Genomic DNA, 20,949 nt, shown 5'->3' on the forward strand with positions numbered 1-20,949 from the left:
AGCAGATCACAGCTCTCAGCTCTCAGAGTTGGTGTGGCCATGTGTTCAGAAGACCTGTCACTCCAAATCAATTGACCAATAGAGAGTACAGGCCAACACCCTCTTCTGAGACTCGCCCGCTGTTAAAAAGTGCCACAAGTCAGAAGCAAAAGAAAAATTTTAGAAGCTAAAAAGATATTAGCAAAATTAGCAAATAGAAAGAAATGAAATGAACTGGCAAAATGACTAATAAATTTATATCAGAATGATTGGAAATGAGTGCATGTCTGGGTGTCTGCCACTCAATGAGGACTAAGAGTTTTTTACTCATTCTGTACATAATGTTAATTTATTTTTAAATAATTTTACTCTGGCAGTGCCCCTTTCCAGAATGATCAGACTTGTAAAAACTATGGACATTGCAGATTCATACTGGATTAAAATCATTTCGTCATAATCACTTAAATTACAGTACTTTCCTCACAGGGGCGCTGACATGGATTTTGGACCCCATGAAAAGATACCATGTGGGGATCACCACCACAGACCATGCCAAACCTGAAAATACAACACTGCAGACATGCATGCCAACATTTTGCATACAGTGGAACTGACTGATAACCTCTATAAGAAATGTGCTAAAGGCTTTTACAGTTTGAAGGTGTTTAATATTGAAAAAGTATTAACCTTACACCCTCAGGTAAAACTAATCCAACTCAAATGGGGATTACGTCTACATTGGCTTGATAAAATATTATGGGCAAAAATCAGGTTCCTTATGGCCATCATCAATGAGATTTTCCAGAACCAGACTGTTCAGCTCCATTTTCATTACACTGATCCAGTTCAGCTTTGTTTGTATCATATGATAGTTGCGGAGATCTGGGATTTTGAAGGCTTTTTGCAGCTAAAATGTATGTGTTGTTCCCTCTTTTAGTGTTATTGCATGCCCTCACGACAAAATAACAAGACAGACAGATGTTAAGTGTGTGATGCTCTCAGTTTTCGAGACCGGTTAGGACTTTAGTAGTCACATAGTGTACGGCAGTTTATATCTGCATCATATACATCATAATACCCAGTTCCTTTCATTACTATTGCAAAGAATTCAGAGTTGCTAAGTTTCTCTTTTGCAATGAACCCATTTTACATCAAACCACTCAGAATGACTGTTTACGCCTTGAATTAAGCAAAAATTTTTAAAAACCAGTAGAATTACCCTTTAAATTATGACATGGTGTCTAACTGTCTAAAGCATGCATCAGATATTAATTTACAAAAATCTCTCTTTACTAATAAAACAGTAAGGTTTACACAGTAAATGCAAGTTCTATTTGTTCACCCCATAAACACAGAAAACAAAAATCTGACTGAAAATCTTCATAATTTATGCAAAAATGCATTATACAAATAAAATTGTTAGTAAACATATAAATACATGGCAGATAGAATACAGTACACTCTAGCTGCCAGCTGTGGCAATCTCTAAAATTCTTGATTGGTTCATTTAACTCTCTAAAACAACTTAAATTCCTCTGAATATGGACAGACACAAGCCAGAAATCAATCCAAAAATGAGACTTTATTACATTGAAGATGCTTGAAATCCTGCATCACAACACTTTAAAAACCAATAAAATATATAAACACTAAATAAAGCTCTTATAACTCTTATAACTATGGAAGGCAATTAAAATATTGCAAGAGAACAAGCACCATAGGCACTAATCAATTCAACTGCAGTTATCAGTGCATACTCTTGTTGAGGTACTGCACAAACATATTGGCTATCTGCCCAATGTTCTCTGTTGGATGCATCTTAGTGTAGCTGATGAACTGCCGTCGAAGCTTCCTCAGTTCAGCCATGTTAAGACTTCTCGTGAGTTCTATGTATTGCAGCGGTTGAGGAAATTAAATTATACAGCAAGTGTTCAACAAGACTATTCACTAGGCAGACAACATTCAAAACCACTGAGAAAGGCATGTTTAAAAAAATACAAATCTGAGTATATTTATGTCCAACGCTTTGTGGTCCAACACTTTATGGAATGCAATTATAACTCATTGTTTGGTGGACAGCGTCATAACAGGGAAAAAAAAAACATCTGCCGTTATTCCTTCCTTAGAAGATTCAAAGCCGTCTGATGGAGGGACAACAAAGGAGTTTAAATTCATTTCTGGGAAGCTTATATTCCTATGGCTACTGAAGGCTAAAGCTATTTAGGATGGTCACTATGCTGGACGTCTGTCAAAATTAAATGGCGTTCTTTGAAGGCCACATATTCATTCCAGGCAATCGGTATGCTCATCTTTACATTACAGCTGCAAATGGCATTAAAGGCGTGCTGTCTGTGAAATAACAAATAAGGAGTCTTTTGCTTCCAGCATCTGCCCTTGTTGTGAATAATAAGGTAAACGTTTCATGTGTGAATGAGCTGGCTTCCTCAATCTTTGCCGCCTGGTCATTCAGGGCTGAACAATTTGGGGAAAATATCTACTTGTGTTTTTCCTGACCAGTATTGTGACTGTTAAATTGTGATTATTTTCTTTAATTTAAGGTCCAGGGGTCATTTGCGTAAACCATCTTAAGCGGTTTTTGGCCTCAAGTTTACCTTTTACCTTAGGTGAGCTGCGTGAAATCTTATAACTTACGTCACTTATAATTTATAACTTTTATAAATTGTTACAAGTTTATATGAGTTGAAAGTGAAAAAAATCAATAATTGTAAATTGAGTTTTTGATCCTAGGTGTGTTTCAGAACTTAAGGTTTTGACATTTGCAAAATGTAAACATAAATTTAACACTTTAGATTGATCTGTTAAGCATTTAACTTAAGATAAATATTCAAGATATTTTATGCAAGTGAGCACAGGTCTGTTATTCTGGCCACAAAGACCAGCAAAACCACTTTTTTCTGGCTTGAATGCTGAATGTAGTGTACCAGACTGACAGTTAATCGTGGTCATGCTGTCATCTGAGTGGTCTAACTTTCCTACAGACAGCTGACAAGCTCTCTGTTATCAGGTTACATTTCCCCAATTAAAACTTAAGACTACATTGTCGATAATATACGCTACAATTAAAACTTACGATAAAACAATTAATCCTTCAGCCCTGTAGTCAATTACATCTGTGGAATCTGAGATGCATAAGCACATGAACTAGAGCTGTACCAGTAGAGAGAATAGCACTATTTATTCTTCAGAAAGAGCCTACACATGGTGTACAGAGTAAAGACTGGAATGCAAAATATGTGACAAAAGGATATCTTTTCTGTAGCTCCTGGAATCGCAATGAGGTCCCCAGGGACACTGGTCTTCTGTGAGTCAAGAACAGCCTAGGAGGCCAAAATAAAAACATGCTATAGCACACTTGCCGCCCAAAGTTGCAAAACATTAAGATAATAGAATGAGGGGAAACAAATCTGGATGCCTGAGGCAATACTGACATTTTAACACAGAAAAGAAAACCGTACCATTAAGATATCCTGAGTTACTTTGTCCAACTCATATAAAAAGTTGGTAGAGGACAGGGGTTGCTGGAAAAAAAAAAACATTTCTATCATTGATCTTTAGGTGCCATCAAACACGCACATAATAGTATCTATACAGAGCACTGAAAAATTTTGCCCTATCCGTTTTTTTTTCCTATTATTGCATGTTTGTCATAGTGAACACTTTCAGATCTTTAAATTAGGGATGCACAATGATATCAGAATCTTTTCGGCATCACCAGATAATCGCTTAAAACGAAACAATTAGTGGCATTAGACAATGTTTAGATTTGACCAATATTTCAAACGATAAAACACTACATGACCAAAAGGATGTGGACACCTCTCCTAGTTCAGGTGTTTCAGTGGCAGTAGAATGGGTCGTAATGAAGATCTCAATGACTTTAAATGTGGCACTGTCATGATAAACATCAATATGAGTGAGATCTACATTTAATAGGGCTGGCTGCATTCATGTCTTACTGTGTTCAACCAACAGAAACTCCTGAAATTATTAATTATATTTGGTTAATTTGTTGTTTGAGTAACTAAGCAGGGAGTTACTTTTCACGCAGGTGTTTTACATGTTGTATAACTTTGTTCCTTAAACAAATGAAACTATAATTGTGTTAAGGCACATTATATACTGTGTTTTAAGTGTTTACTCAGGTTCTCTTTGTTTAATATTACATGTCTCAAGATCTGAAACCCCTCACTGTGACAAATATGCAACACTAAAGGAAAAGAATAATTTTCACAGCATGGCATATTGAAGCTCAAAACAGGGGACTTCTTACACTTTGTGTGGACTGGTTAGGAGGGGGCGCTTTCCTTTTGAAAATGGCATCCGAGATGGCTTCAAATGGAAGAGTGTCATCTTTCTGAATGGTAAAGAGTGGACTGTCCCATCTATTTCTTGAATCAGGGGCTTCAAATCTCAAAATGAGGGCATCCAGGCTATAGCAGCATAAGGAAGCAAAGGAAGTCCTTAACAAAATTTTCTGGATTAAACAGACCATTAATGCAAACATACTGAAAGTACTTGCAAGAACTTCTTGAAACTTCTTAGAATTCTTAAAATTTGCAGGTACATTTTCACAGAGAAAGGGTAAAGAACATTCTTGAGAAGGCATTACAGCCTAAGACATTCCAGTTAGCAGGCGAAAGAATAATTCTGACTGTACATATCAACTACCTCATAATCAAGTGCACATGTTGGGTTTCCTGTCTTTATGAACATATCCAAACAGAATATACATCTTTCAGAATCATAAATCTCATTATTGTACAGTGAACCAGGCTACAAGAAAAGAAGGTAAATCCATGCTTACATTTCCTGGGAATACTGACAACCTTCCTTTCTTTCCTTATTCCACTCTGAGCTCAAATCAGCTGACGTTAAACAGTAGACCTGTGTAAAGAGTAACAATGGATGTATAGTACATATATACATTTAGGTCTGCTCAACAATTGCTGGGGATCTCAATGGTTTTAGCTTAGCTTTTAAATATTAAGATTATACATACCAAACAGTGTGGTGTCTGCGCATGTTTAATCAGACAAAACAGCTCGTATCTGTAACCTGGAAAACACAGCAAATGAAATTCTGCAGCACTACCATGTGACAGTTCTTTTTTAAACTTTATTTTTATTGAAGAATCTCAGTTTAGATAAAATATGATATTAATATACAATAATTATATAAAAGCCCTTAAAAGATACGAAAAGGGAAAATAAAGGGAGTTCCATATACCATAAACTAAGGTTGAGTGGTATGACTGTAATACGGTATACTGCGGTATGTAAAAATGACGATAGTTAAAAATGACGCATCAGATTTCTACTCCTTTTCCCAATGGATAAAAACACATTCCACCCATTTATATTGGTGATGTGGGAGCTCACCAACAGGAGGCACTAACAGAAAAATTTTGGAAATCAGAACCAGAAAAAAAAGCATGATAGCAAAAGTCATGGCAACAAGCTACACACATCAGAACCGCACATTCCCTGCACACATAACAGAACACACCCCATTTCAGCTTTCACTCCAACACCAGTCACTCAACATTGCACTTCCATCCTCTAAACGGGTGTCATTTTAGCATTAGTTAGCTACAACTGAGCCTGTGCTGTGGTGTGGCACATTAGGCCCACTAACAAAGCTCTCTCCCAAATTCTACAGAATAGGTTCGATTTTAGCTCACTCTCTAGTTTTGCTCTCTCAAACATTTTTAGCATCTAAATTTGTGTTAACAGAGCACCAATTTTCAGAATCAAGCCTGTACTGTGATGGGTGGCACTGTTTGGGTCTGTAGCTGCTTGCTAAGCTAATATTAAGGTAGCCTATCAGGCTACAGATCCACACACCACACAACAGGTTTAATTTTGCCTTTCTGTCCCTTCAATGGTTGCTTGACTTCACTTTGTCAGATTTTGTTGTTTTTAAATCATCTAAACGTGTGTGCTTTAGTTAGCAAGAATCACATGTTCTGTGGTGGGCAGAGCTGTTAGCATACTATTGAAGCTAAGGCTAACCAGCTTCTCTCTCCTAGTGAGCAGCACTGTTTAACGCTTATCAGTTGTTCCATAGATTGTTTGATATTTATTGAATGATGGCTTGAAAATTGTGCACTGTGTTCACTTATTTGCTAACCATGTAAAGTGAACCATTTTTTTCAATTACAGTAGACAAGACATAAAAAGTGTTCTAAGTGCCCCCTAACGGAAAGTTGGTGCTTAAAATGGCATAAAATTCATTGCAAATAGTCCCAGTAACGTGAAATCTTTTACAGTAGAACAGTAAGTAGGACATCATTTTGGATAAACTGGTCAAACGCCCAAGGACTACTCAAAATTTTTTGAACAAAAAACAAAAAACAAAAACAAAAAACAAAAAACAGCATTTTTTCTGTCTGAGAAACATGTATCTTACAGACTGACAGAACAGAATGGATCAAAGTAATGAATTACAGTCAGAACAAGAATACGAACATTTAACAAGACAACTGAGAAAAATTTACCTTTAATGTAATTCAAGGAATCCAGAATTACAATATCTTCTTTGTTGAGTTTCCTGTTTTCAGAGGAGGTCAGATCAGACATGAAGTTTACAGAGCAGCATTACAAAAACTGTTCACAATGGGCCATCAGATATTAGGTATTTATGTTAAAATTACATGTCATTATGCACTGACCTCTCAACCTCAGATCGCAAAGCACCTCGCAAATTCTTCTCACTCTGAGAATCTGTGGTGAAAGAAAATCTCATTAGATTGGCATTAGCGTAAACAGCATGTAAAGCTTTCTGCACGTAAAGCCTGTTTTTAGCCACCAATTTCCAACCTGCAAGCAGTGCCACTGCTCCTTTCGCCTACTTATTGCAGGCTTCATTCAATAAGCCGCTAACACCTCAATGTCTTATGGCGGTTTTAACACTCAGAGATCCATGCATTGATTTTGTGGATATTTTTTCATTTTTTCCTTTTCAGACCATGCAACCACTAACTAGGGGTGCGGGAAAAACTCAATTCTTAGATGCATCGCGATGCGGACGTGAGCGATTCTGAATCGATTCATAAATGTCAAAAATCGATTTTCTAAATATTTAATTTATAACGTAATGTTGACGGAACGCAAAAGGCGGAACTGGAAGTGGGTAAGTGCAGCGCCCGGACAGTCTCTGGCGGCACATAACAAAACCACTCCTGGATGAGTGAGAAATCCGACCGGCTCCCTCTGCATTAAAAGCCAGGTTAGATCAGGAGTCACAACCCGAATGTTAAAAAGAGACATTTTGTCCTTTCAATAAAGTCAAATCACCTTGGGAGCCACAACATTTAATGTCCAGTATGTCTTAGTATGTGTTAATGTCGTAGTATGGGCTAAAAATATAAACGAAAACGCAGATTTACTTCGCTCTGCTTTAAGCTTCAGCTATAGCCGCTTTCCTCCCATCTCCGCCAGAAAACTTTTCTTCAAAACTAGAAGAGTTTCTTGTGAAATGTCTCAGCATCCGGCTGTTGTACAAGGCTGAAGTCGCTTCTCATTCGCTTCTCATTCTAATATTCCCGTTCCACCTTAAATTCTGCCCTAGGCACCGAATGTAACTGAGGCACCAATTAAGCTGGAATGGGAAAATACGAAAGGGAAGCGAGTTCATTTTTGCAACCTTTTAGAGAAAGACAGTCTCTTGTTGCATTTTTAACCAACCGCGCTGCTTATAAATGCGACCAAGTCCTCCAAATATCTCTCTTTTTTCGTTCGAGGCCGGACTATGTGACCTGCTGTCTGCTGTCTGTTCTCGGTCATTGAGAACCAGGGCTTTCGCGCTATGCTGCACACTTTGGAGCCGAGATTCAGCGTCCAGTCTCGAAAATACCCCCCCTCTACACACACACTCTCTACAACGAGACCAAAACCAAAGTTATAAAATCACTAAAGAAAACGGGATGGCTGTAAAACGGGATGGCTGTAATGCGCTGCGTGGACACCCATTACCACTGGATCTTATTTCAGGGTAACAGCGCATTTTATCGCAGATGAGTGGCAGAAGTGTCTCTGAATGAGAGCCTTCTAGTTCACTTGCCACATCACTTCCATTTGATTTATTAATAAAGATATTTTAGATATTTAAAGCAAAGTATTTGTGATGATCCATAATGCTTTTACATTATGGACCATTACAAATACTTTGCTTTAAAACTACCAAGTCCTCAGACAGTAGGAAGATGGAAATCCTGTATAGAAGAAAAAAGATGCATCGAGATGCATCGATAATCATTTTATCATTGCATCGCAGCCCTTTGAATCGTAATCAAATCGAATCGTGAGGTACCTAAAGATTCCCACCCCTACCACTGACCATAAAAAAATTATGTTTTGTATGTTTATATTTTGTTTTGGCATAGATTTTGGGAATATAATCACAAATATTCCATGCTTTTTAAAGGTAACAAGGATATGCATAGGCAGTAAATTCATTTAACTTTTAAAAATTGCTGTATAAATTTGCATACTATAAATACGGTGGGAAACCCTGCACAGAAATATGCATTTTTATGCACTCCCCACCTCAAAACCCCTGATCCTGCTCATAAAGGGTTTGATGGGGCTGTTGTGTGAATAACAATGTTAAAAAGTGATGGAAATTGGGGCCTATAGTTGCATTTTTAGAACATTCACAAAAACGCCTCAAATTTCTGTATGCATATATATTTTTTGCATTTTTCCTAAACAAACGTCATGAATGAAGGGAAAAAATGCAGCTTACTATTTACACAAAGCAAACGTGCCAACAGGAGGCATGTCCATGTATTACTATTTTTCTTCTACAAACAATGTTTAGAGAGTGGACTATTAGGATGTGTATTTTAGCGACATTTAGTCAGAATAAGGTATAAACAGTGCTTTAAACAGTTGTTGTAATTTTGCAAGAGAGGGTATCAGAGGCTTAAGCAAAAGAAAACATTTCACATCAAGCTTGTGCACAGACATTGTAGAGGGCAGGGCTCAAATGGAAAAAAGGCAACATGAACATGAATTAAATTGAATTTACATCATATTAAAGGAATGTTTAGAGATTTAAGAGAGACAGTGTAATCATGTGTAATATGTAGTAATCAAATGTGTTTTTTCCTATAGAAGCTTATAGAAACTAGCTTTTCTGCCCCAACACTGATGTGAACACCAATCAACAGTCTACAAGGTTGGAACGAATAGAAAAGCGTTCCTTTCTCTGATTCTAGCAGCAGTATGTCAAAAGTCTGACCTAGTATTTCAACATAGTGACTTATTCTCACAAAATATTGACATATCATATTGAAACGTTGACTTGTGCCGTGTCTGAAAGGGTCTTCTAATCACTATATCCTACATTAGAAAATCTGGATCACTATATAAAACAATTCTAGTGAACAGAATCCATGATTTCGGACAAATAGAATATTTTGCTTCTGAATATATTTCTTACACCTAGGAATAATGGTTCCTTGGCTTTTGTGTTGCTGTGAGATTTGTTATACGTTCCTTGAAAATGAGATGCTGCAACATGAGATAAGGACTGTTTATGCCCATGTCCAATTTATCCTACCAGACATGGCAGCGGCCTGTGGCACAGGAGTTGTATAACTGTGTGAAATGTGACCATTTGGGAACCTTCGAGGCTTTGGACCTGACTTGAGAGTGACTGATGTCATTAAGATGAGCACAACATTATCTTTGTTGACTAAATCTCACCAATGGCACTGTGTTGTGTTTTTGAACCAATTCAAGTTGGCTTTATAATAGTTTTGACTTGCAATAAAGAATCAGCAATTGTATATGTAGATTTTCAATTTAACTTATAATTTCCATAAAGCTATAATTGCTTTGACCAAGTTTGTGTTAGGCAGGGAAGACAACTCTCACCCCCACCACTTTGTCTCTTGCATTCTCTCTCTATTCTTAAAAGTTTTTTAACATGAGGTTATGCGTGTTTGTGTGAAGGTGCTGATGAGTTGAATATTTTTTCTCTATTTTTAGCCATTCTTTTAATTATGCCTCCTTCTTCATGTTCCTGTAATCTTGTCATGAAAAACACCTATTTATGACATTTTTTTATCTGTTTTACTTTTGAAATATAATGTGTGGTCATCTCTTTTAGTTTTGGGGTATATCACATTACAGAAATAATGAATGGGTGTTTTGTATTTTGTATCCTAGTCACACTGTGGAAAATTACCCAACAGTACCATGTCGAAACAATGACTCTGTTTACATGCACTAACAATCCGATCATTTCTGGATTTCGGCAGTTATCTGATTATTCAAGTGGTCATGGAAACAGCACACTCTGATTTCCAAAATTGGATTAAGGACTAGAAATCTGACTACAAAATCTGATCAAGAGAGCTGGATTTGCTGAAACCCACTACATGCTCAAAATTAAATATTCTTCATCTCCTAGATATGTACACTCACTGTTTTAAAAAAAAAAAGCTGCAGCATGTTTAATTTTACATTTTGTTTCGTCATGTCTTATTGTGAGTTTATTGGTGAGCTGCAAAGCAGAAATCCAATTACTGCCTGACTCATGTAGACCCAGAGTCCCATTATCTCATCACCTAAGTGCATGTAAACGTGCTGAATGAATTACTGACAAAATCTAATTTTCTGCAGTTATCAGATTATTAAGTGCATTTCTCAACATTCAATAAATCATTTTCTCCAAATATCCACTTACTATGTCGAAATAAATGACTTACCATCTCATAATAATGACTTAACCTGAAATAATGACATACTTTCTTGAAATAATAGTAATGACTGTTTTGAGATGCTTCGAGAAAGTCATTACTTTAAGTAATAAGTAATTACTGCTGCCAAAACCAGAGAAAGAGATTAAAAAAATGTATTTCCTCTACCTGGCGGAATGAGCTTCCTGAGGAACGGTAGGCCTTATGCTGTGTAATTACTATGAACCTAATTACTATAAACCTTCCAACTTGTATATATTTGCGGAGCCGTGCATTAATGTTTTTTTAACAATCACCAGAACTTGGTTTAGTAGGTTATTAGAGCCACTTTGTTTGCATGTGCAAAAAAACACGTTATGCGATGTGATGTTTTCTTAAAGATATTATCAGTGCTGTATTGGTGGGACGCATAACTGTAGCGATGCGTGGCAGGTCAGGTTAAATCAATGTAGACTCGGTATTGCACCAGAGGGGGCGCCCAAGAGCGATACAGCTCGTAGAACTCGAGCGGACCCACCAGCTCTATTCTCGGGGCGAGGCTGAGCCTCGCTTCGCTGAAATGGATCTTGAAGAATGGCCAAATAAAATACTTTTATACACGCCGACCAAGGGGCCACTTGTACAGTCTGAGGGCAAGGAGTTAGGGGCTTAAGCCCGCCTGGGCTTTATCTCTGCACCTCTTTCTCACTTAATGGAACATTTACGTCCAAGCTATTCACGTCAACTCACTGCAGAGCTCCAAATATCTCAAATAAACAATAGCGGGGTAACAGGTGCAGCATGTTGACTGTCTGTAGCCTGGGTTCCGTTTTGTTCTGTTAAAACCAGAAAATCTCGTAAACTCACATTTGTTAGCGGCTTTAGCAGCAGCTTGTTCTCACCTGCATACACGGAGTTCCTGTCCGCTCCGAGCTCTTCATCTCCCACAATGTAAACTTTTCGGTCTGTATTTTCAGTGAAGTGATCTCTTAATTCGTGCGCGCGTCGGCTTTTACCGCTGCAGGGGTAGCCGCACATTAAAATTAGGGGCATTTTGGGATGAAATAATCTGTGTGGTTAGAAAACGTGTTTGACTCATGAACGCATGCTCAGTACGGATCGGCCTTTTGTCGCAGATCTGAGATCAGTGAAGAAATCGGCCGCTCGCGCAATAAACAGGATGTGATCACGCTCATGCTTGTTCTTTCATTGGTTATATTCCGATTACATCACACATCAATAATAAGTCTTTCTCTTCTCATTGGAGCAGCAGGGGGCGCGCGGACACCAACAAAAAGTGTTAGAAAAATATAAAGACGTATTTTTTGATTCTCGTTAATTTATAAGAACCCATTTTCTTTTCTTTCTATTTTTTCCCCTTAAACACATATTCTCTAAAAACATAACATCTGATTTTTTTATCAATTATATTATATTGTATTATACTTTTTTTATCAATCATTGATGTTTTCCATATCTCTCTATGCACAGCTCTGAAATTGTACTGAATAAATGTATTACCTTTATTATGCCATAACCACATATCACATAACATACATGTTTAAACTACAAGTGTATACGTAGTATGCGGATAATTAGTTAAAACAGGTTTTATGGTGCATGATTGTGATAAATACATTCAGTTGATTCAGCTGAGAATCCACTATTTATAACAGTTATATGCATGTATATACATACATACTGTATGAGAGATGTGCAGTATCTGTTTTTATGTTTATGTTTATGCTTGCCTATATGGTCCTCATCTCTGAAATTCATCATTAAGTTAAGCTAAATTGCATTCTACACAGTTCATGGCATAAAGTGACTGAGGACATATTAATAACATGTCTATGTAAGTGGATCAGCTGGCTTGCAACACCCGGAGCAACTGTATGGTCCCATCTGGATAACAGCACTGGGGCAAGATGATCTCTCTATTGATCAATGAAAGTTTTTGCTTTTTACAGCACTGAATCATGTCTAATTGAAACAGTGCACAGATTAAAACAACAAAGTTATCAGTATATTTCTTTGCAGTAGATCTCATACTATTTAATAAATGTCATGTATTTTATCACACATACCCGTTGTAGTATGTATGTTTTCCATGCTCAACAGACCTCTCATTTTAACCAGTATGATCATCAACATTATGTCTCTTGTTGAAAGAATAGCTTACAAACCTTTTCATCACCTTTTGAGTGAATTAACACAACAAAAAAATAATTTTTAATTTATCTTCTTTTAATATTTGGACGTTATACTAAAATGTATCACACGTATGATATCAAAATATGTCTTGCTGGTATATTAGTTATGAATAAGCTGCACAGAATGTTAGGTGAATCCCAGCTCCTTATTCGGACAGTCATGAAATGGAGGTCGTGAGTAGCTCTGTGGAAATCTGCTTCTGTATGTTAGCACAAATGTCCGTATTATCAGTGGTAACGTTATGGCAATCTTATCGTTTCCTTTTTGCAATGTAGCTTTTCAAAAGCTTTACCACAAAGTCCATGTCCTGAAAGGAGAAAAAAGTAGAAGACAAGAACAACACTGTTAAAACATCTTTCAAGTTAACAGTATGTTCACTGAGTAACTGCAGACAAACTGAGATCTGATTTAAAATAAGGAGCATTTGGTGTGGATAAATCAGCTGAAATGACCTGGTTGACATGATCTGTCCTCTGTTGGGGATGCTGCATGGCTCTCTGGTCCTGATTCAGCTCGGACAAATCTACACAGCTGTCCGGAATACTCTTCCTACCCATAAAATGTCCTAGAAAAGGGGAACAAATGAAAGAAAAAGAGGTGATGCATAATTCATCCAAGTGCTTCATGGCTATATGTTAGTCTATGTGGCAAAAATGTGCAAAACTGCTTGCAGCGTCCATGAAATTGCAACTGAGAATGTAAATAGTCATACAAATACTAATAGAGAACATACATACAGAACAAAAGCAGATACTTATACAGAATACAAATAACTCAGAGAATACAGATTATCACTACCATCCCCTTTTTGCTAACACAAGCTAAAAGCTTTAAATTAGTTACAAAGCCTACCTGTTGCCCAAAGATTCCCTCGTGGATTTACTTTGATTTTTGAAACTTTGTTTCTCAGCTCAGTTAAATCGAGACTGACTGATGTACCTATAGGTAAGTAGGACAGCATGACCAAGGAGAGCAAGAGTAGTCCAAGTTTGCAGATTCCGCCTAAGGATCTCACAGCCATCTCCAGCCTAATGTCCAAGTAGGTAAAAGTGAATGCTAGGTGATGTTCTTCGTTTCTGTCCTGCCTTTAAGGCACAGTTTCATGTCTGGGGATGAGGCGGTGGATATTTATAGGAGCGCAGTAGGGAGGGCTATGCTGAGCTCACTCTGCTGAGCTATTTCACCACCTCTCTGATACAAATTCATTCACAGCCACTGTAGATACCAGAGCCTCATTCCCGTCCTTTGCCCAAAGGAATGTACCAATCAAATAAACGCGAAAACAATGAATTAACATACACAATTAGTAAAGAAAAACTGAATTCCATAGCATGATTCATGGTTATTTAGATGTCCATGCTATGAATGTGCATCTTGTTGAGTTCTTTGGAGACTCACAGGTTTTTCTCATTGAGCTGGTAGAAAAGAAGATGAATTATAAAGTGAGAAAAAACATTTGACTCCAAAGTGAAAAAAAAAAATTGGAAGCATTCAATGTGCCAAACTGAATATATGACTTAATGTATAATAGTCTCTCAAAAGGAATTCCACCATTTTTTTCTACATAATTCAGTCTTTGAGATAAAAGTCATTCCAAGTGTTATGATATTAAATGATGCTTTGTAAAACGACTTAACAACTTGTATTTCTTTACAGTGGTGGTGATGGGAACCAAGGAGTCTCAATGCCAGCAACGCAAATAAAGCCATTTATTTGGCATTCAAATGTTTTTATATGTAATGCTGATAATGTAAAACAGTATTCAATTAAGTATTCAATTACTATTCAATTCTTTAAAAAATCAGTGAAATGCCCCTTTAAAGCCTTATATTTTAAAAGATGTGCTTCATTAGTCTAAATGACAAATGCTTTTGGTGAGAGAGATCTTTAAGTCCATATAAAATGTTTTAACTGACAAAAGATGGTTAGAGAGTGAGGTCACATTTGAAAACATTTTTCATAATCAGTTCCATACAATGCTTGGTCTCAATATTATGCAAGTCACTTTCCTTCCAAAGACCTAAGATTATATAATACATCCCTAATTTTCGACCCTAAGGTGAAGAAATAGCTTTTGATGGGGGGAGGAGGAGAGAGAGTAAAGCACATTTCAGCTACAGTCTTCCTCAGGGATCAGGAGACATATGACTGAAAAGTACACATTCAGCTGCATCAGTGGTTCCCACTGAACAGGGGGGACAAGCTCCAAAGATTTAAATCTCAGTTTCCGGATGTGTATATGTGGTAAATCAGCCTTTTCCTGCATCATTTTCTCTTGATGCTCAAAGGACACCCTTACTAGGGTGCAGAGATGCAGGTACACTTATCATCAATAACAACACCTGCTCCTGGCACAAAGGCTAGCCCATGCTCACTGAACTGCTCATCTGTCATAATCCTTTTGAGGAGGGGTTGATTTTTCAGTGGGTCTGGTGTTAAGAAAATAGCATCATACATAACAGTAACACTATATACAGCACCATTCACCATTATTAGTACTCTTCATGAAAAAAGAGTAACAAAGACTATGATTTTAGATTTCCTTACACTGGTGATAATAGGAACCTGGGGTCCTACACAAATATAGCTATTTCATATACTATCCAAAAATGACCAGTGAATCTACATGTGTTTTCTGAGTTCTACATAGGTAATTTTGATAATGGTAAAACATTTGTTTTCTTTGAGCACTATTTTGCCTTGTAACTCCACCCATGCACCCCTCAGCCATGAATTGATTTAAAAAATACATTTCTGGCCAAAAGTGTACTTCAAAACTATCTGAAAAAACAATTGAGCAATGCACCTATAACCATTCTATGTTTATTTAAATTACTATTTTAACACTTCAGATTTTTGCTGTGAACAGTTCTGAGCAAGTTGCTGTAAAACAGCACATTTATCAGCACATCAAAAAGTGTTAAATCACAGAATTGGGCATCAATAAGTCAATGTTCATACATGTATAGGTGCATCAGCTTGAGATTTATATTTATAAACAAAATGCATCATCATCCCATGTCAGTGTGAAGACACAGTAATGTTACCTACAGTCTTGGGTCTGAATATAAGCAAGAACAAGTGTGCTAACATTTCCAGGAGGAGAGTAAAATAGCAAGTGGCCACATGGGAGAGGGAGTGGACAGTGGACACTGTGGTATGACGCACTGATTCAGACGAGTGCCTTACCGCACACTCTAAGCTACACGTCCTGCAGCTTGGAATGACACCGCAACAAGCCGAAAAAGCTCTGAAGTATGAGCAGACTTTGCAGAGAGAGTACTGTTGTGCCACATGGGAATGAACCTAGCTTGGAGAATCAGAAACAATTAGTGCGTGAAAAGTAAAATCAGAAAAAAAAATCTTAAGGGGGCGGATGGGGAGGCACAATAAGTCCTCTCAGTTAGGTAAAACTTGGCTTAGGAGAACCTGGCTATATTCAAATGCAGCAATTGGCCCTAAAGGGCTACAGAAAGGCAGTGCCAGGTATTTTTGTCTGCTTTTAACACCCAGTTCAGATTATGTTTTTTTGTTTAAAAAAAAAGCAAACAAATGCTAATTTTATTGTAAAGGTGTTCTTATATCCACTAAACCGGTGGTCACCAAACCTGACCCAAAAGATCTGCCTTTCTGTGGGTTGAAGTTTGAACCACATTCTGCTCCAGCCTCTTCTTCTTCCCAAGTCTTTGATTGGGTGCATCAGATGCATTAGTGGAGGTGTAGGAAAGGGGCAGTGTGTTATACTGCAGGTTGGTACTAAACTCTCCAGGAAAGTGGATTTCCAAGAGGAGGGCTGGTGACTACTACATTAAACCACTGACATTAAAGAAAGGAAGCCAATATTTCATTCAATTTTTTATTCCATACAAAATTCTTAACTTTAGAAACAGGTTTGAGAGATTAGAACAGGTGGTGCATGAACATCAACAGGAAGGAAAGAAAAAACACAAAAGTTGGTTTGGTATGCCATGGCGAGATTAACAAGTACAAATGTTACCAGTGCTGTTAACTGTACGCCTCTCTGGATGTTTGGGTTTTACAGAATTAAAAATATCTTTGACCTGCTTTAACAAGTGCACGATTTTCACAAGCAAACTTAACACTCTAGCAAAAATTGGCCCACGAAAGGGTTTCACTCTGTGGTTTGTTTCGTCATGTCCTTGGTGGAGGAGTGTCACTCTCTATGTACCAAAACGAAGAGTCCGAGCATACATAGAACAGCGTACTGTGTTAAGAAACGTTAAAATGTGCTTTTGCGGTACATATGATGCACTTAATTACTGAAACATGTTTTTGTTTATCATGCAGAGAGGGCCTACCTTAAACTTAGGGTAGTCGTTCATCAAAATTGTAACAATTCCTATGTAAGGCACAAACCTAGAGAGGAAAAATGATTAAGAATGGTATACCATGAATGCCTTGTAAAAAAAACTCATTGATTAATTTCCATAAAGCTGTATGTAATGAGAGCCAATTAAACATGGAGAGCAGTAATGCGCAACGATACCAGAATCATAATATATATATATTTTTTTTGCTATTGCAATATGCATTAGATGGATGTTTAGATTAGCCGATGTTTCAAACTGATAATATATTTATTGTACCCTGAAAAAGCAGAACATTCAGTTGGTGCTGGGCTACTAAGCAAAAATATTTTCAGTGTATTCATTTTACTGCATTTGTAACCTTACAGAAATAAATGTTACTTTCTCTGTAATGATCTTCCAGTTGTAGTCTCAATTTATATTAATTGAAAATACAGTGAATGATGAGCAATGAGTGTGTCTGCACTAAGCTGGAGCTTACCCTCTGGCTCTGCCCACCACATCTTTCTTCTCTAGCCAGTGCTGTCCTCGCTTGTAAAGGCCTCTGTCATCCACAGAGTTATTATCTCCTTTCGTCAAGAACTTAATATCTCCATTTTCTCTAAAAAGAAAATTAGTACAATTAAAGTTCCCTTAGAAGATGAATGAATGAATGAATACTGAAGTTATTTCCAGCAATTTGAAGTCAACTGAAAGCAGGATATTAAGTGAAGAGGTTAACTGCTTTATTCAGAGGGGCTTGATGTTAAATGGCTAATTATAGAGAAATTTGTCAACTCTTGATTTCTTTACAATGGCTGTGACAGGAGCCAGGGGTCGAGGTGTATATAAGGCAAATACAGCCATTTTATTTGGGATTCTGGTCTGGGTAAAGTAATGGTAAATATGAAAAAATCTGTGGGTACTCTTTAGACTTAAAACTCCTGCTCTGCCCTCTCTGTGTGCTAAAAATACATTTATGCCAAAAGCTTTTTTGCATAGCAATGTCGCAGGCGTCAGGCAGCATATTTAGAACAAATCTGTGTAATAACTTTGTGTGATATTAAACGCTTCAAGCTGTCCGACTCAGTACAATTATAACTATGAATTTCACACCAAACCACTCGGAATGACTTTGTTTACATCTTAATGATTCAATTATACAGAAGCTTTGAAAGTTGGGCATAATTCACTCTAAATGGCACAGGAGAAAACAGGAACTTGATCAAAGTTTTCAGAATCAGAATAAGTTTACTTCACCAAATACGAGAAATTTGGATTAGTGAGTGCAGACATGAATGCCATGTAACATGCTTTAACACATACAGTGCCCTCCACAAATATTGGCAATCCTGGTAAACATGAGCAAAATTGTGTTCTTTCATTCAAAATATTAGCAAAAATCTAACATTTACATAAGGTAAAAAAACTAATCCAAAAAAAAACAAAAAAAAACTTAATTTGTGTGTGCCACAATGGTTGGCACCCTGACAAATTCCTAAAGGTGAAATCTAACTGAAGTATATTCACGTTCATGTTTTATGGTTTTAAGTTCTCGTGAGCAATTAGGAGCATGTAAACGGTCAGCCATGACTTCCTGTTTCACTGGGGAATATATATAAGATGTAACAAATTCCCTCAGTCATCCAACACTATGAGAAAGACCAGAGAAAACAATAATGATGTGTGACAAAAAGGTTGTTGAGCTGCACAAATCAGGAAAAAGCTACAAGAAATAGCTAAACAGCTGAAAACACTCATTTCCACCAACAGGTCAACAATTAAGTAGCTTAAAACAACTGAACATGTTACAAGTCTGTATGGAGGAAAAGTCTCGGGGCCTTTGCCACTCTCATTCAGCATTATAAGAGAAGACTCACAGATTTGAGAAAAAAATATTGATTTCCTGATAAAATACAGCCATTTTTTAAAATCACTGTACTTTAAAGAAAAGTTAGATTTTTGTTAATATTTTGAGTGAAAGATAAAGATCATAAGCAATAACTAATGTTTTTTAAAGCCTGTTTTGCTCATGTTTACCAGGGGTGCCCATATTTGTGGAGGGCACTGTATTTAGAGCACTTTTTAGAGAAAGTAAAGCGGTTCCAGCTGGTGCACTTTTGCTGTAAACATTTATGGCTAAAAGTCTACTTACTTCTCATGAATTTTGAGCACCCTGTGCACAATGGGGATCTCTCTTCCCTCAATCCTGAACACCACGATTTCTCCCACTCTTATTGGATCGTCCACACGATTTGTGAGGAAGAGGAGATCTCCTCTGTAAAATGCAGGCTCCATGCTCCCGCTGAGTTGCAACAAAGAAAAAATGTATGCATTTATGCACGAACATCTACCGTACTTCTGCACTCCAGTGATATAAAAAGGTCGAAATAGGTACCCAAGGAGTTGATGTCTTAATTTGGCTTTGTCTAGAGAAAATTAATGCTTTGTATGCTGCATTTGATACTGGGCACGTCTGGTCATCGCCGTGAGTATTCAAAGCCGTTAAAACGTCCTTACCTGAGAACAACCACAATTGGGCTTTCACTTCCAGTCACGACCATTAAGCCTTTCCAAATCATCAAGGCTGAAGATACAATCATCCCAAAATTCAGCACCTGGTAATACAGCTGAAAAGTGACATAACGGTCAGTAACACAGTGATCAGTCAGCTTAGGTTAACCATATGCTCTTCAGTTTGAAGTGGGATACACCGACCGTTCAGTAATAAAAGGTAAATAAAGTTCTCTGATCAACTGTAAAGCTGAGTATATATACACACCAACCATTAACGTTAAGTATGGCCTTTTTCGCCAAGCCATACCCTTTTTTACTAAGAACTCCGGTTGTACGGAAAACACCTAGTTAACGTAGCTAGCTTAGCTAGCCGTTACTGCTGGCGAGGCTTGTCATGTCAGCTTCCTCTTTAGCAACCTCTAACCTCGTCAAGCTTCAAGAAGCAGCTGTTAAATAAATTAATTTACCAACTTCATGCAACCAAAATGACAGAAGCAACAAAATTCATCCATGAATTGTGCACAACAGTACATTGAGGCGCTGAAACACTGAGATGACGTGTTCTAAGACCTAAGCTCACTGCTATCTCTGCTAGCGAGCTGCTCCATACGCACCTGGCGTTTATTCATCCGCCGAACATCATCCAGAAAGTCCAAAGAGAGCATTTTTTCGTGGAAAGGTTTCTGTATCCGTTCAATTATTTACAGTCTATCACAAAAAAATTCAAAAGTTGATTGATTCAACGCTGCCGAATGAATACCAAGCAACTTCCTGTGGTGTAGCATCCGGAGGAAACTGCTTTGAAGGGTGGTGGAGGTAAAATAAGAGCATTCGGCTCAGTCAAGCTCAGCGCCTTACACTCTCATGATTCAGTAACGTTACCTTGGAACTAGCATATTGTAAAGATTGTGGGTCTGCGGAGCCCCTAAGAGGCCGTGGTTAAAGAAAAATGAAAGTTAATGACATTGCGTTCCCTCGTAAATGTTTTGCATTATGATGCAACGGTTTGCATTCGCTTGCAAAAGCTGCGCTTTGCTTAAGCTCAGACATGAAGCAGCATTTTATGTTGATCTTGGATTGAAATATAAAGACGTGTCGCTTCTCAAAATCAAACATGATTATGTTATTAGTGAGCGCAAACTGAAACTGAGATCGAGTGTCCTCGTACAGTAAATGCTACGTTTACAGAGATTGCAGAGAATAATTGCTGAATAAACTCAGTAT

At 37.5% G+C, this 20,949-nt stretch overlaps 3 protein-coding genes across 3 annotated transcripts; all 3 read right to left on the reverse strand.

The window, feature by feature from the left end:
• Positions 1 to 1,542: 1,542 nt before the first annotated feature.
• On the reverse strand, positions 1,543 to 11,815 carry kti12 (KTI12 chromatin associated homolog). Its single transcript, XM_036561773.1, has 9 exons — positions 11,590 to 11,815; positions 6,671 to 6,722; positions 6,497 to 6,549; positions 5,000 to 5,055; positions 4,805 to 4,884; positions 4,271 to 4,430; positions 3,456 to 3,518; positions 3,249 to 3,317; positions 1,543 to 1,869 (listed from the first exon to the last, which is right to left on the reverse strand). The coding sequence occupies exons 1-9, from the start codon at positions 11,738 to 11,740 to the stop codon at positions 1,726 to 1,728; spliced, it is 828 nt and encodes a 275-aa protein (XP_036417666.1). The 5' UTR covers positions 11,741 to 11,815; the 3' UTR covers positions 1,543 to 1,725.
• Positions 11,816 to 13,000: 1,185 nt separating this feature from the next.
• nmba (neuromedin Ba) lies at positions 13,001 to 13,991 on the reverse strand. The gene is made up of 3 exons (XM_036561752.1): positions 13,754 to 13,991; positions 13,354 to 13,466; positions 13,001 to 13,208 (listed from the first exon to the last, which is right to left on the reverse strand). The coding sequence occupies exons 1-3, from the start codon at positions 13,920 to 13,922 to the stop codon at positions 13,152 to 13,154; spliced, it is 339 nt and encodes a 112-aa protein (XP_036417645.1). The 5' UTR covers positions 13,923 to 13,991; the 3' UTR covers positions 13,001 to 13,151.
• Positions 13,992 to 16,743: 2,752 nt separating this feature from the next.
• On the reverse strand, positions 16,744 to 20,551 carry sec11a (SEC11 homolog A, signal peptidase complex subunit). Its single transcript, XM_036561757.1, has 6 exons — positions 20,340 to 20,551; positions 19,729 to 19,838; positions 19,364 to 19,513; positions 17,711 to 17,830; positions 17,221 to 17,278; positions 16,744 to 17,126 (listed from the first exon to the last, which is right to left on the reverse strand). Exons 1-6 carry the CDS (start codon positions 20,388 to 20,390, stop codon positions 17,076 to 17,078), a joined length of 540 nt encoding a protein of 179 aa, XP_036417650.1. The 5' UTR covers positions 20,391 to 20,551; the 3' UTR covers positions 16,744 to 17,075.
• Positions 20,552 to 20,949: the final 398 nt, after the last annotated feature.

The sequence above is a fragment of the Colossoma macropomum genome, unplaced genomic scaffold (genome assembly GCF_904425465.1).
Source record: "Colossoma macropomum unplaced genomic scaffold, Colossoma_macropomum, whole genome shotgun sequence".
Lineage (NCBI taxonomy): Eukaryota > Metazoa > Chordata > Actinopteri > Characiformes > Serrasalmidae > Colossoma > Colossoma macropomum.

Excerpts from the sequence above, each read along its gene's own strand:
- sec11a (XM_036561757.1), bottom strand. The coding sequence starts at position 20,390 with ATGCTCTCTTTGGACTTTCTGGATGATGTTCGGCGGATGAATAAACGC. Across the intron at positions 19,839-20,339 it reads GGCGGATGAATAAACGCCAG|CTGTATTACCAGGTGCTGAA; the intron begins GTGCGTATGGAG and ends GTCACTTTTCAG. Across the intron at positions 17,831-19,363 it reads GTGCTCAAAATTCATGAGAA|AGAAAATGGAGATATTAAGT; the intron begins GTAAGTAGACTT and ends TTTTCTTTTTAG.
- nmba (XM_036561752.1), bottom strand. The coding sequence starts at position 13,922 with ATGGCTGTGAGATCCTTAGGCGGAATCTGCAAACTTGGACTACTCTTG. Across the intron at positions 13,467-13,753 it reads AGGGAATCTTTGGGCAACAG|GACATTTTATGGGTAGGAAG; the intron begins GTAGGCTTTGTA and ends CCCCTTTTCTAG. Across the intron at positions 13,209-13,353 it reads GGACAGATCATGTCAACCAG|GACATGGACTTTGTGGTAAA; the intron begins GTCATTTCAGCT and ends TTCTCCTTTCAG.
- kti12 (XM_036561773.1), bottom strand. The coding sequence starts at position 11,740 with ATGCCCCTAATTTTAATGTGCGGCTACCCCTGCAGCGGTAAAAGCCGA. Across the intron at positions 6,723-11,589 it reads CAGGAACTCCGTGTATGCAG|ATTCTCAGAGTGAGAAGAAT; the intron begins GTGAGAACAAGC and ends CTTTCACCACAG. Across the intron at positions 3,318-3,455 it reads TAACTCAGGATATCTTAATG|GCTGTTCTTGACTCACAGAA; the intron begins GTACGGTTTTCT and ends TTGGCCTCCTAG.